Source organism: Gallinula chloropus, assembly GCF_964237585.1.
Source record: "Gallinula chloropus genome assembly, chromosome: 2".
Lineage (NCBI taxonomy): Eukaryota > Metazoa > Chordata > Aves > Gruiformes > Rallidae > Gallinula > Gallinula chloropus.
Genome location: NC_140086.1, coordinates 42269112 through 42282801, shown reverse-complemented (window position 1 = coordinate 42282801; position 13690 = coordinate 42269112). Strand labels below are relative to the sequence as shown.

At 41.1% G+C, this 13690-nt stretch overlaps 1 protein-coding gene across 1 annotated transcript in view; it reads left to right on the top strand.

The window, feature by feature from the left end:
• The window catches only part of XKR4 (XK related 4), a gene marked incomplete at both ends in the record, with an annotated part of 222808 nt that overhangs the window by 139872 nt on the left and 69246 nt on the right, over positions 1 to 13690 (top strand). The window contains one exon of the mRNA XM_084280333.1: positions 1217 to 1416. Within this exon, the coding sequence (XP_084136459.1) occupies positions 1217 to 1416 (200 nt within the window). The remainder of the gene's footprint in view (positions 1 to 1216; positions 1417 to 13690) is intronic.

The window sequence follows — 13690 nt, the reverse complement described above, 5'->3', positions numbered from 1 at the left end:
TACAACATGCAGTGCGTTAGGCGGGTGGAAAACCAGGACAGTGAGCTCAGCCATAGCAGGGACACAGGCTAAAACCACCCTGTCACATCCCACCAGGTGGGCAAAGCAGGGAGTTTCAGACTGGACCCCCTTACTGTGCCGAGAATAAGGTTAGAAATTGAGAGAGAGAGAGAGAAATTAAGAGGGAGAGAGAAAAAGAGCAGATATCACCACCCGGGGATTCAAGGTAGATCGTCATAAAGTTGTAGTCCTTGAATGGCAGGACAGACATCCCAAATCTGCATCTTTTATGCTATCTGGCCCCACACTTGGGGGGGGGAGGGGGGGTTGGGGGCAGGGGCTAGCATATCTTGCACAGACTCAGTTTTGAGTTGTAGATATTCTAGAAATGAGTCAATGGGGAATGGAGGTCCCAGGTGGTCATTTGACACCCCCCCACACACCCCAACCAGGCTGATGGATCAATGACCCCGTCCAGTGGCCTTCCCAGCACGCTGCTTCTGCAGGGCCCCACTTGCCTGTCACTGTTCCTTATTGGATAAGGATGGGATCCTGTACATCAGGGTGGCTACTGAATGAGGGACTACCCTTGCAAGGGCAGTGTCCAGATGGTTTATTGAAAGAGGAGCCCACCTAAGCACAATGTCTGGTTTGCCTGGGTGGCTGCCTTGACACTCGGACTCTACAGGCCCTCACAGCCTGTCCACAAAGCATCATCCTACCTCTGAAGGTTCTGTTATCTTGCAAGACAGATAGCTTGAGACAAACTGCTCACTCCAGTTCCCATGAGTTGGTATTTGCAGCAACACACACCCCAGGCAGGTAGTCTTGCAAGACCAAATGGAGGTCATGGAGAAAGGAAACAGGTGCTTTGCAGGTTCTGATTCAGGATCAGCTTTTTTCCCTCCATTATTTCAAAGAATTCTGAGGGAGGCCTTATCATCAAAACATTGCCCTTGTATTTCAGTTCAGAAAACCATGTCCTTGAAAGGAATACTATTTAACAAACAAGACTATGCTAAGCTTTTTAAATGTTTTTATGAAGGCAAGAGTTATTCTTACCACATGGACTATTATAAATTATGATACGATAATCCTTTTCAATAAAAGTTCACTATTTTGGAGTACACTGAAAAAATGTTGGTTATTTTTAAACAGAAGTGTTACCTGTAAAATATCATTCTGCATTTCTATAACCTCTCTCTTTTATTTCTAGGTATTTCCACACAATATACTTGGGTATCCGTAGTCGACAGAGTGGAGAGAATGACAGATGGCGGTTTTATTGGAAAATGGTGTATGAGTATGCAGATGTGAGTATGCTGCATTTGCTAGCCACGTTTCTGGAAAGTGCACCACAGCTGGTCCTGCAGCTCTGCATTGTTGTACAGACTCGTACACTCCAGGCTCTCCAAGGTAGGGGTTCATTTAATCTATTTGTTTTTTATCAATGTAGGAAGATGTAATTTCTATACATACGTATTTATCCTTCTTTCAGACCGCCGTGTGCCTTGTACTGCTTTATAAGAGTTGAATCTTGCCTGCTAGCTGCTATTAAGCTGTTAACAATGACTCTGTCAAGAAAGCCTGTGTTGTCGGAGGGTTTTTTGCTTTTCTTATTGGCCCTGGGTTGTGGGTAGGATTTATAATGGTTTGCTTTCTGCATGTCCTTGTAATAGAAGAGCTCTTCTGATTATCCAGTGGGCCAATGTGAAAATTGCATCAATCAAACTATTGCTCTTCTCCCTATGCTTCTTTCTGTGAATGTTCAAAACCCTCCAAACTACAGTCATGAGGTTCATACAGTATTATGCAAAACAGAAAATGGTACAGGAGAAAAACTACTACTTCCTGAAGAAAGTGCCAGTGTCTTTGAAATACATGTCCATCACTTCTCAGCCCTGTTTATCTGAAATACTACAATTCATCTCCTGAGCATAACAACAACAATAATTCCTTCAAGCTCTGGATTTTCTTCTAAGGTTGACGTTTCAGCAAGCAAGATTACTTCTTCAAAATAGTAAATGCATGCGTATATCCTGCCATGGCATTTCATCAGTTGGCAATACAGATGTAAGAATATCTCCTTCTCTGCTGGTTTTTTTTGGTGCTACTTGTGGCTACCTGACAGGTTTGCTTTTGTGTTGCATCATTGTTTTGCCTTATAGCTGCACCTGGGCAGAAATTACTAGCAGGAGAATGAAGTGAATGAGAACTTGGGACCCAGAAGGTGACACAAATGTCATAAGGCACTGAGGAGTGAAGGGAAGAGGGAAGGAGCAGGGGGACAGAGAAGGAAATGTGGTTTTGCCATTTGTTTTTAAAAAACAACCTCATGTGCTTGCCACTGTACAAGATAAAACTGACAGAACCTTCCTCTAAGAAACTGTGAACATAGTTAACTTATGAGTAATATGCAGTGAGACTGATGCAGTGAAAAGAGCCTGGGAATTAAGTGGGTTACGATGTAAAGACCTTGATCTTCTCTTTGAAATGATGTCTATGAGAATCATTGAATCATTGAAGCATAGAATGGTTTTGGTTGGAAGGGACCTCAGAGATCGTCTAGTTCCAACCCCCCTGCCATGAGCAGGGATACCCTCCACTAGACCAGGTTGCCCAAAGCCCCATCCAGCCTGGCCTTGAACACTGCCAGGGAGGGGCAGCCATGGCTTCTCCGGGCAACCTGTGCCAGGGCCTCACCGCCCTCACAGGGAAGCATTTTTTCTTAATGTCTAACCTGTATCTACCCTCTTTTAGTATAAAGCCATTCCCCCTTGTCCTGTCACTGGACTCCCTGATAAACAGTCCCTCTCCACCTTTCCTGCAGACCCCTTCAGGTACTGGAAGGCTGCAGTAAGGTCTCCTCAGAGCCTTTTCTTCTCCAGGCTGAACAAGCCCAACTGCCTTAGCCTGTCTTCATAGGAAGAATGTAACAGCTGTCCTGCTGCCTCTGTTTTTAGGGTTTGTTTCTTTAGATATAAAACTGTCACCTTAAGGGGAAAAGAAAACCAAGTTTCTATTTTAATTAGTTGGTGCTATGTACAAGAGTGCCTAAGCACTTCCTACAGCTATTTCTCAAAATGATGCAGCTCCACACCAACCAGTACAAACATTCATTCAGGAGAAGGTATTATCACTTAAAGAAGTTTTGTCCCCCTAGAAAAAGACAGTCCAGAGAGAGACTTAGGAGAAGAACATAGCCAGAATACTGTATGGTCAGCTGTAATTTAGCTGTCTTCATAAACTATTAATACAGAAGGCCTCTCGCCCTCGTTTTAGTGTAATAACAGATCTGTCTATGAGAAATGTGGCTGGTGAGTAGGCACTGAGCCTGTGATGTACCCTGCAAGTGGCTGTTAATTAGAGAAAACCTGAAATGCTTCAAATTAAAAGGCAAAAATGGTTCCTGAAGCTTGCAATCAACTCTGTGAAATCTACATATCAGAAACCAGAAAGGAATAATTATGGATTTCAGCTGAGAAGGCTGAAAATATTTACTGATCCTCTCTTCCCTCATTTTATTCCATCTTCCAATGAGAAAAGGCTCCATTTAAAAAATCTAAGAAAATTAAACAAGGTTGCAGCATTTTCTTAAACAGTCGTACCATTATATTCTCCTGATGAAAGCTAATATGTTTTAGTACATTGCCAGCTGTGAAAATCCTCTTCTGTTCTCTCTCCTTTTTTAAAGGAATGTTAAGGATAATGTGTTGCACTACAGGATGGTAGATTTGTGGTGAGGCTGCATAAGGAGAGCATAATTTGTCTCAGTGGTATCATGCTACAACTGGGTGTTTTAAGCGATATGCTTCAGTTAGCCGTCCGCTCATTGAGCCTGTTATAGAGATTTCTAACGTGGATCAATAAACATAGTGTTTGATTGATTTTCTTTATTTAGAGAGTACAACTTTGTTTTTGTTATTGTTCTTTTAATTCTCTGTCCCATAGAATAAAGTTATCACTACAGTTGGTAAGAGCCATTGCTGGTTGACATTCTTAAAAGTGTACTTCCATCACAAACCACAAGTCTGGCATGGAAAATGAATGATACTGGAAATGCCTTGGTCTATAAGCAGGGTATTTCTAATATCAAGCTATTAATGACCAATAAAACCCCTTTTAAATATTTTATTTATGACATTGTATGTTTTCCATTCCAAATGATGAAAATAGCATCATTTCCTAACAGGAGAATGCTTTCAGGGTGACTGAAGATTCTCTACTTGGTAATGTGTAATGGATAGGTGTGGATTACTTCTTATTTCAGTCATTAAACCCTGCCCATCAAGAAATTCATACAGGTGGGTACATGTGTCCTGAGGAAGATGAAGAAAAATTTTGTGCAGTGTGTGCAAAACCTTCCCTCTCGATCTTCCTTGCACGGCAGTGAGGGCCACATGAATAGCACAGAGGATGCACCACAAGAATCAGTTAGCACTTGCCTGGGCTCCCCAAACGTGAATTAAAAAACTGCAGTGTAAACTTCTAGCAAGGCTGGTGTACAACTGTACCGTGATTGCTGCAGCAGAACATTGCTGATGCAGGAAGCCATAGTCAGTCACCTCTCTTCTGTGTTAGTACCTGGAGAAATCTGAGTAGTGATAAAACAGCATTTAAATTATTATCTAAAAATCTTGTTCTTTAGGATTTCATAAAAACTGGCACAATTATAGGTAACAATCTTTCTTATGCTGCCTACAACCAGCAGCCAGGTCCCTTCCAGAGGGGAAAGAGTGAAACAGCTTATGGGGGAAGCTGGTGATTTCTCAATGCTAATTCCTTAAAAAAACAAACAACTTCAGTATGATGCTGGACTGAGATGGAGTTGTGCTACACCCCCTCCCTCCCCATTACCTCCACCTTTTCCACACTGGTGGTTGCTTTTAGATTGAATAAATATCTACTCTCAAATATATGCTCTCTAGAAGACTGATATGCCTTGAAAATAAGTAATTCCTCAGTCTTCTCCTCATGGGAGTCTGTTTTCCTTCCTTTCTCTTCATGTGCTCTGAACACAGCATTCCCACAGCAACTTCTCCACTAAGCCAGCAGCACCTCCAAACTGCATTGCTTTTTTATTTTTTTCACCATTTTTTTTCAGTTTCTCCTCTCCCTTAGTTACTCTGTAAGAAAGTCATGTCTTAAGCAACTTCCAGGGGGAGTCACTAGCTTCACCAGTCCTGTTCCAGGTGGGAGCTGCATGAGGAATGGGGCAGCTCTGCATGTGGGGTAAGCAATGGCAGAAAGTCCAGTGAAACAGCTGATGCTCATTCTGCATCCATCTGTTTGCATAAGGGCATGTGTGTTGACAGGAGTGTCTGAACATCTGCAGGTGAGCGAGTTCAGCTACTAGAAACAATCTAACAGCAACAGCCTTTAAGCCAGGATGGGTTTCCAGTGCCAACCTAGATACACTAACCTCCTGAAACTCCTTGGGGACCTGAGTCTTTTCCCCTGTGTTTTCAGTTCTGCTCACAGGGCTGGGCAACCAGATCCTGTACTGGATCTACTGCACAAGTCACTGGGAACCAAAATACCAGAGCTGAAAGATTATCAGATTACTCCAATAAATTCAGAAGGCTGCAGGTAATTCCCTTAAAAATGCCTCTACCCTTCAAGCCATTTAGCAAATAATCAGTAGTTTCACAGTCTTTGCTATAAGAACAAACCCTTCCACAATAAACTGCCATAGACTTAAGTACTAGGCGGATTTGCTGACACAGTAAGATCACTCTAAAGGCAATGACACCCTTCCTTGGTTGGGTCTCTGGACATCCGACATAACAGCTACATCTCACTACGTTTGCTCTGCTGGCTGCACAGGTCTTAGGACTGACAAAGTGGTAGACAGATGTGGACTGACAAGTTGGCTCAGCAGAGTTATTCCATAATCACTTGAAGCCAACCTAACTGCAGGCTGCCCCTAAAAATCCTCTGTTTAATCATGGAAAGTCCCTGGAGCACCTCACCCAAGATGTGGGCTGGTGCTGACATTCCTGTAGCTGCACACTGGGGGCTTCAAACACTTTTCCACATAGAGCTAACTTGGTTGAGTCTCAGTGGGATCCAGCTGTGTTCCCCAGGGCAGAGGGGTGTCACACACCGGGTAGTGCCAGCCCTGGGGAGGCAGGGGATCATGGCATCAGGCTGAGTAAGGAAGGTCCCTCTCTGTAACACCTTGTTTTGGAATCACACCCACAGACTGGCAGCCATCCCTTGGCATTCTCCTTTTACTTCCTTCGATTGTCCCACCATGCCATTTGATTTTAGAAAGGCTTTGCATCTTCAAATTAGTAAAAACCAGCAAGCAAAAAATGCTGCTGAGCATCTGATTGGAAAGAGACTTCTATCTGTTAGCATACAGTTACTGTCATCTTACTCAAGGGCATGGTGTTCTAGCTGCTCCTAGATGAGCAGATAGACAAGATTACTCCCTGGATTTACCACAGATTTCATTATTTATGGTGTATTAATTAACACATTGTTTAAATTATAGATTAGCCTCTCGTTCCTGTTTACTGCATGTTATGCTGGCCAGTCAGCACTTGACGTTCTTTTCTTCATCAGCCCCTCGGGGGTTTGTTCTGGCTTCTCCATACAGTACTATTAATCAAACTCTCTATCAAAGTTTAATCAAAGTCTAATCAAAGTTTATATCATATAAAGCTGCAGTTCTTAATATAGACTGACAGCAGTGCAGAAGCAAAATGAGAAGTTCAGAACAATTTATAAATTCATCAAGTTTCATTGAAGTCACTACCCTCCCGTAGAGCTGCTGGATTCTGCTGAAACTGCATTTCCATGAAATCTCCCTGGCCAACCATTTTCCCATTTTGTACCAGCTCTGTTGGAAAAATCTCCACTGTTCATGTGCTGACACCAGAGCCAGCCTGCAGAAGTTCACAGTGCCACCAAGCACCATTCTGCAGTCCCTCTGGTCCAAACAAATTGCTATTCCTGCCTGGGCTGAACAAGAAGTTTGGAGGCTTGCTAGCAGTTTATGACATGGCTGATAGGTCCTAACTTTATCTGGAAGAATTATCTGTTAGCTAGTTCATTAAAAACTCCTCTGGTAAATCTCATCCTCGTGCATCAGGAATTCAAACTCTTTTCATATCAGCACAATAAACTGGAATTCATTTAAGTCTCTACAATTGGGGGTTTTTTTTGTGATGACAATGTTATGCTTTTACATGGCTTTTCTTTTTTTTTTGTGACCTTCAGAGTAATTTTGGATTGCTCTGTAAAGTGCAGCCTAAATTTGCAGTGGTCTTTAAATTAAAAAATAAAAATAATTCTGATGTAAAACCTTACACAATTCGATGTGTATTTGTATGGAAATAAGGTGCAGGGCTTGGATTCTGGGCAAGCTGCCACTGCTTCTCTCTGTGCTGTCAAGGTTCTGCACCACTGCAATCCAGCACCCAGGCTTTCCAGAGAGAAAGAAAGGCAGAGCAAGCAATAGTCACAGATTCTGACTGCAACTTGGCAAAACAGATTTTCAGTGACAAGGGTGAACAAATTTGATATACTGTGGAGTAAATGTGTCTTCTGCAAATGACTTTTAAACTGATCTGTAGGCCCCTTTGCAAATCTTAAAATGTTATCTTGCACTCATTAGGATAGAGCCATCATATTAGCACACCCCTACCTCTGATAGGACAGGAGAGGACTTCCTGAAGGCAATCATGTCATATAATCCATTTCATAACCTGATTACAATCTTAAAACTAGTTTTACCCTTTGTAGCTAATATGCCAGTTGGAAGTTTAATTCTCTGATTGATAGAGACCTGCTGCTGCTGTCCTGCCTTTTTAATTTCATCAGCAGTCTGCCCCTATTTATTCTTGTGCCATCCCTGTTTTTATACTTGTTCCCTAAGGAAATGAGGTTCATGTGATTATACAGTCCATTTCTGTCCTTCGGTCCTGACTTCTAACAACTTCTGATCCATTGCACTATTTCCATCAAATATAAAAGAACAGCCTACATCTCAAAGATAATTATGTTGCTTTAAATGTTGGGAAAAAAAGCAGCCAAGTCAGAGGAAAATAAAAACAAAAATAAAAACAGAAAAATAGAGAAGAAAAATGAGAGCTTCCACTAAAGGGAACAGCAGGCAGACTTCAACCGTTATTCTTTTTGCTCGGCAGCGGCCACCAGCTAGTCCAAATATGCATCCTTCCAGATGAGGCATTGCACTGATCTCCCCTGCCCAGTGGGACCATTGTGACAGACAGATGGGATTAGGGAATAAGAGGCATTTTGATGGGAAAGTAAGAATCATTCCTCCAGCTGCTCATTCTCTCCTCTCATGAGAGATTCGGCATTCTCTTGATTATCTTCATAGACATTCCCTCCATCAGCTCCAGTCTGAATTCATCTTTGGTGAATATGGATGACCAAGACTGTACAGAGTACTCCAGATTACATTTCTCTGGAGATCTCGTATTTCTCATGGCAGTGTCTCACAAAGTATGATCTAGTGTTGTAATTCCCAATTGACTCAGGCATTGCACTGGTTAATCCTATTTTTTTTCAGGATCTTTTAAAACACACAGGCTCTTCTGGTGTCATGTCATTCCGATGAGGCTTCAATTACTTTAAAAAAAAATTATTAGCAACTAAATGCATGTAATAAAATTTCATCTCATTTCTACTTTTCCAGCCTGCAAGGTAGTCTTGTTTTCTCTATGTCACTTCTACACTGATAATGTCTCCCAAACCCGTATTAGTATATTCCTCTTTAGAGCCAAGGTCATTACAAGAAATACTCAGACGAGACTTGTTCCAAGGGTAATCAGTACTGAAAAAAGTAATAGTAATCCTACTCCAGCCCAAGAGTCTTTCAATAGCATTTCAACATAATCCCGTGGTATCTTTCTTTAACTAGCACCTTTACCTGCCTTAGCTGTCTTCTACTAATCCTCATCTTCTCAAGCTTCACCAGGACTTTCCCATTAGCACAGTAACCACCATTCTGCTAAAGATTTGATAGAGTAGATATACCACATTTTATTTAGTGAGAAAGCTTTTATCTGTTATTTTTCATTTTCTTTTATGTTTACCTTCATTTTTAGTGGGGTTTTGCTTTAAAAGCTGCTCTCAAACTTTGAATTGTATTGAAACCTACACTGTAGGCCTGTTTTAGGAAGATACTCATGAAATGCACCAGATTACCCTTTTTCCACGTGGCATCAGTTCTGCGAGAGGAGACTTACTTTAAATGCTTCTCACCAGCAGCAGGTTTTCATACACCAGCTTTTTTTTAATCCTGAAAGAGAGGTTTTCTGCATGCACTAGGTGAAAACATGGAACTTCGAGTTTTGCTTCATTTCCTTTCTTTTGCAAATTTCCTTTCTGACTCTAACTTTGAGCCCACTTTCAAGAGCCCTTATTAAAGATTAACCTATAAGGCACAGCCTTTACTGCTGATCACCCGTTTTCCATTTCCATCAAAGCACCATTTTTGAGTTAGGTTTGCATACAGCTAGGTTTTGGGGATATTTTTTTCCATAAGTTTTTTTTCTTTAAAGGGCTTAAAAACTCCAGAAGTTCTGTTTTGCCTTAAAGAAAATCCAAGTCTCCTCCACAGAGAAGTCCCTGAACAATTAACTTCTGCCTTCACTCATTTCTTTAAAATTCTGATAGACAGACTTACTAACAGATCTATTTTTGTTTATCCCTCCATTTTATTTAAATTAAACCAACACTCATGTGATACGATGCTATTTTTACTTTAGCTGTCCTATAACAACCTCAATGCTTTCTGTAACTAAGTTTAGAAAGAAGCCTCTCTGGTTTCTGTCAGAAAATCTGTCAGTTGTCACACTCCAGAGTATCTGGCCTGCCTTCAGTGGCATTTGTTCTACAGTCTATATCTGAGAAATTGGAGTCTGCCATAATGAGAAAACTTTCTGCAGAATTTCTCCCTGTAATAATGGTTTGAACATCTCTATCCATATCCAGATTTAACTCTGGAATTCTACAGCAGACTCTAACAACTACTTGCTATCTTTCCCCAAAGTAATTTTTTAAGCAAACAGTCTGTTTTAAGCAAAAATCTGTTTTATCAGGGACCCCTGTCTGCAACATCAATCTGTCAATACATTCACATGCACTGCTTTGACCATCATTTCCATCTTTTCTGAATACCAGTCCTCCTTTAGCACCTATGTCCAGGGAGCGATTGCAAGTCCACAATGATTCCGTAATCCTGTTCTTCTCTTTGTCACCATATGGTGCTTTATGTCCTGCACCCATGACTATTTCCTATCCGTGACCATTCATCTATCTGTAGGTACCTTACGTCAATACAACTTGTAAATGTAAAAGAGGCAGCGTACTTAATGTCGCAGGTATTGTCAGGAAGATAAGGAGCTGATGGTGCTGTTCTTTAGCATATCCATAAAAACCCAGGATACAGGACCTCAACCTTTGAAAGTCAACCAGAGAAGATATTAGTAAGCATTTTATCTTCTTTCTGCTTAAGTGCAATAAAAAACCCTAATTCCTCTAGAAACTTCAGGAACAAGAGTAGAACTGCCTCTGACATTTTTTTTCCCAAATGAAATGTTCTGGTGACTCTTTTTTCCTGAGTTTGTGCTGGCATCTTTATCCTTGTTTAGTTCCTGTTAGTTCCTATTAATTGATCATAAAAAGATCACATGATCACACAGTGGCATATAGGCATATCAGTATGCGTTTCTGATTGGATGAAAAAAAAAACCATTTCTGGAGCTTGGACACTCATTGCTTATTAAATCACAGGAAAAATTAATACACAATGCAGGTCTTTCTGAATGAATGGCAGTAAGGCTTCATAACATACCAGCAGGAAATCTGAATATGTAATTTTAGTAGAAAAAAAGTCACTAAAAGCAATATAAGGAAGATTTAGTATGCATTTTCCTGCTACTCTTTTTTGTCTTCCTTCTGGCCACGTTAGATATCCCACCTATATTTGCAGATACACATATCTCCAGTATAAGCTTCAAAATCCTATTGAAGGGCATCAATAAATAAGCCGACTACCAAAGATATTAGGCGGGTGCTTCCTTCACTATATTTGAAAGATATTGTCATATATTTGCATATGTGAGCCCAACTTTAGGCACACATTTTCTAATACCTTAAAAATACTATGCCAGTCTGAAAGGAAGCGATTATATGTCTAAATAAACTTCTGTTTGCACACAAATACAATTTCAAGATTGTTTTGGTGCAGCTTGTCCCAGTACCAAGCTGATCATCTCATGTGTGGGTGGCATTTCCAACTCATACAGGTTGAGCGGTATCATTTCTTACCTGGTCCCAGGTTTAGCCCCAGCCAGCAGCTGAGCACTATGTGGCCACTCAGTCCCTCCTCCCCACCCTTGGTGAGATGGAGAGGAAACTCCGAAGAAAAAGGTAAAACTCAGAGGTTGGGTAAGGACAATTTAATGGGACAGAGAAAGAAGAGGAAAATAACAACAGCAATACTAATAAAAGAATATACAACGCGGGTGTTTCTGTGATTCTGTGCTACACAATGCAGTTTGCTTACTGCAGGGAACTCGATGCCCAGCCCGTCCCTAATGATGTCATATAGTACACAATATCCCTTTGGCTAGTTCGGGCCAGCTGTCCTGGCTATGTCCCCTCCCAGCTTCATGTGAAAATTAAATCTATCCTGGCCAGAACCAGGATACAGAATTAAAGAATAAGTCAGTTTTTAGGGTCTTCAGGAGACTGTCTAGTCCAAACCCTGCTTGAAATAGGGCCCTGTTCAAAGATAAATCAGGTTCCTCAGGGCCATCTCTCTGAGTGGATGGAGACCTCACAGCCTCTCTGGGGGAACTGTACCAGTCCTCACCACTCTGGTGAAAATTTCATTTCTTACAGCAAATCAGAACTTCATTTGCTGTTGCCTTTTGTCCTTTCGCTGAGCACATCTAAGAAAAGTTGATTCAATATTTCTCTCTATTTTCCCTATAAATAGAAGAAAACCACAATTAGATCTCTCCCCTTACTTCACACCCCTCACTACCAGCCCTCTCTCCAGGCTACACAAACCCAGCTTGCATGCCAAATGCTCCAGCCCCTACCCATCTCAGTTGCCCTCCCCGAGCCTCACTCTGGTTTGTCAAAGACTCTCCTATACTGAGGCCCCAAAATTATTTGGACATGCAAGAGTTTTCCTTTTCCATTGTATATCCTTTTTGTGGTTCCTCTCAGACTGCTGAGATCCTCTGCAGGGCAGCCCTACCTTCCAGTGCATTAGCTGTTCCCCTCTGATGGGTCCAGTCTTCAGCCTGGTAAAGAGAACTTTCTTACTGTTGGGGAGAATGACAAAAAAAAAAAAAAAAACCAACCCAAATTACTTTCAGGTTGTCTACAAGTTTTTAAATTTAATAGTGGCTCCACAAAGCTGCTAATATATACAAAGTGGTAAAGACAGCCTGAAACACAAGGTAGTGCATTTAATTTCTGTGAGCGTGATATATTGCCTACACACAGAATTTCATCTGTTGGGGGATGTCAGAAAGTTAGTGGCATATCTTTCTGCTCCCTTTTTGTTGTGCTAAAAGCACATTTGCCACAGAACAGATTCCTAGTTCCGTTTGGGTTACTGTGTTTTCTGTGACTGGTACTTTTGTTCAGGGGTGCGAAAAGAGTGATGCATGTTTGGCACAGAAAAAGCTTTCTTGTGTCTAATATAGCAGTGAGGAATTTCAGTCGTGATTGTGTCTTATCCAAAGACTGCACAATGCTGCAACGATAAGAATTAATGTGAATTCTTCATCATGGCTCTAAAGCGTCAGTCAGGGAACCGATGTAAAAGTCCAGCTTTACTCCAGACACATGAAGTTCAAGTTCAAGTCAATTGTATATGGGATATAAAACAGATGATGAAATCACCTGTGGAAATTATCATTTATAAATTTCTGTGATGCATAACATAGGTGAGTATCAAACTGCAAATACAAATGAAACCCATTGCATTCTTGCTTTGTGCTCAGAGTTTTGCCACTACTGATGAATAGCCAGTGTTACAGTGAGATTCATTGCCCAGTGTGGCATAGGATGTTCACCCCTGTGGACACGTTCTCACCTGAGTCAGTGGAACTGATTTAATGAAGTCGTAACGTCTTTTCACTGGGCTGGGGTTTACAGGACCATTGTTTTGTGAAAAGGTACTAAATAGCCTTCTTTTGAGTTAGGCTTGACATTCTCCCCAGTCTAACCTGGGTACAAACCCATTAAATATATTTTATTAGTTTTCAGTTTCCCTAACTAAGTTATAATGAATTTATGGGGTTTTTATTTTGTCTTGTGGGTGTTATTTCTCATCGTGTGTTAGTTAATAAAGTAGCAAACCATTTTCTGTTCTCTCTATATAATTATTACAATTTAAAACCAAAACATGAATAGCTTTTGTGTTACAGATAAAGAGAGAATTTCTAGTTTCAGCTTTGAGTGAGGCCTTTAGTGTATCATTTGTGCATGGATGGCCAATGTGCTCTTGTGAGTTAAATAGCCTGGGAAGGAAGAGTCTCGTGATATGAGGCTACCGAATTGCTCTTGATCCCAGCCCATGATGTTTAATAGACACTGTGTCTGCGAGCTCTTTCCCACCCTGAGAAGTTTTCAAGGTGCATGGGAATTCTTCCATTGGCATGTAATTGAGTCAAATGCATGAACTGAA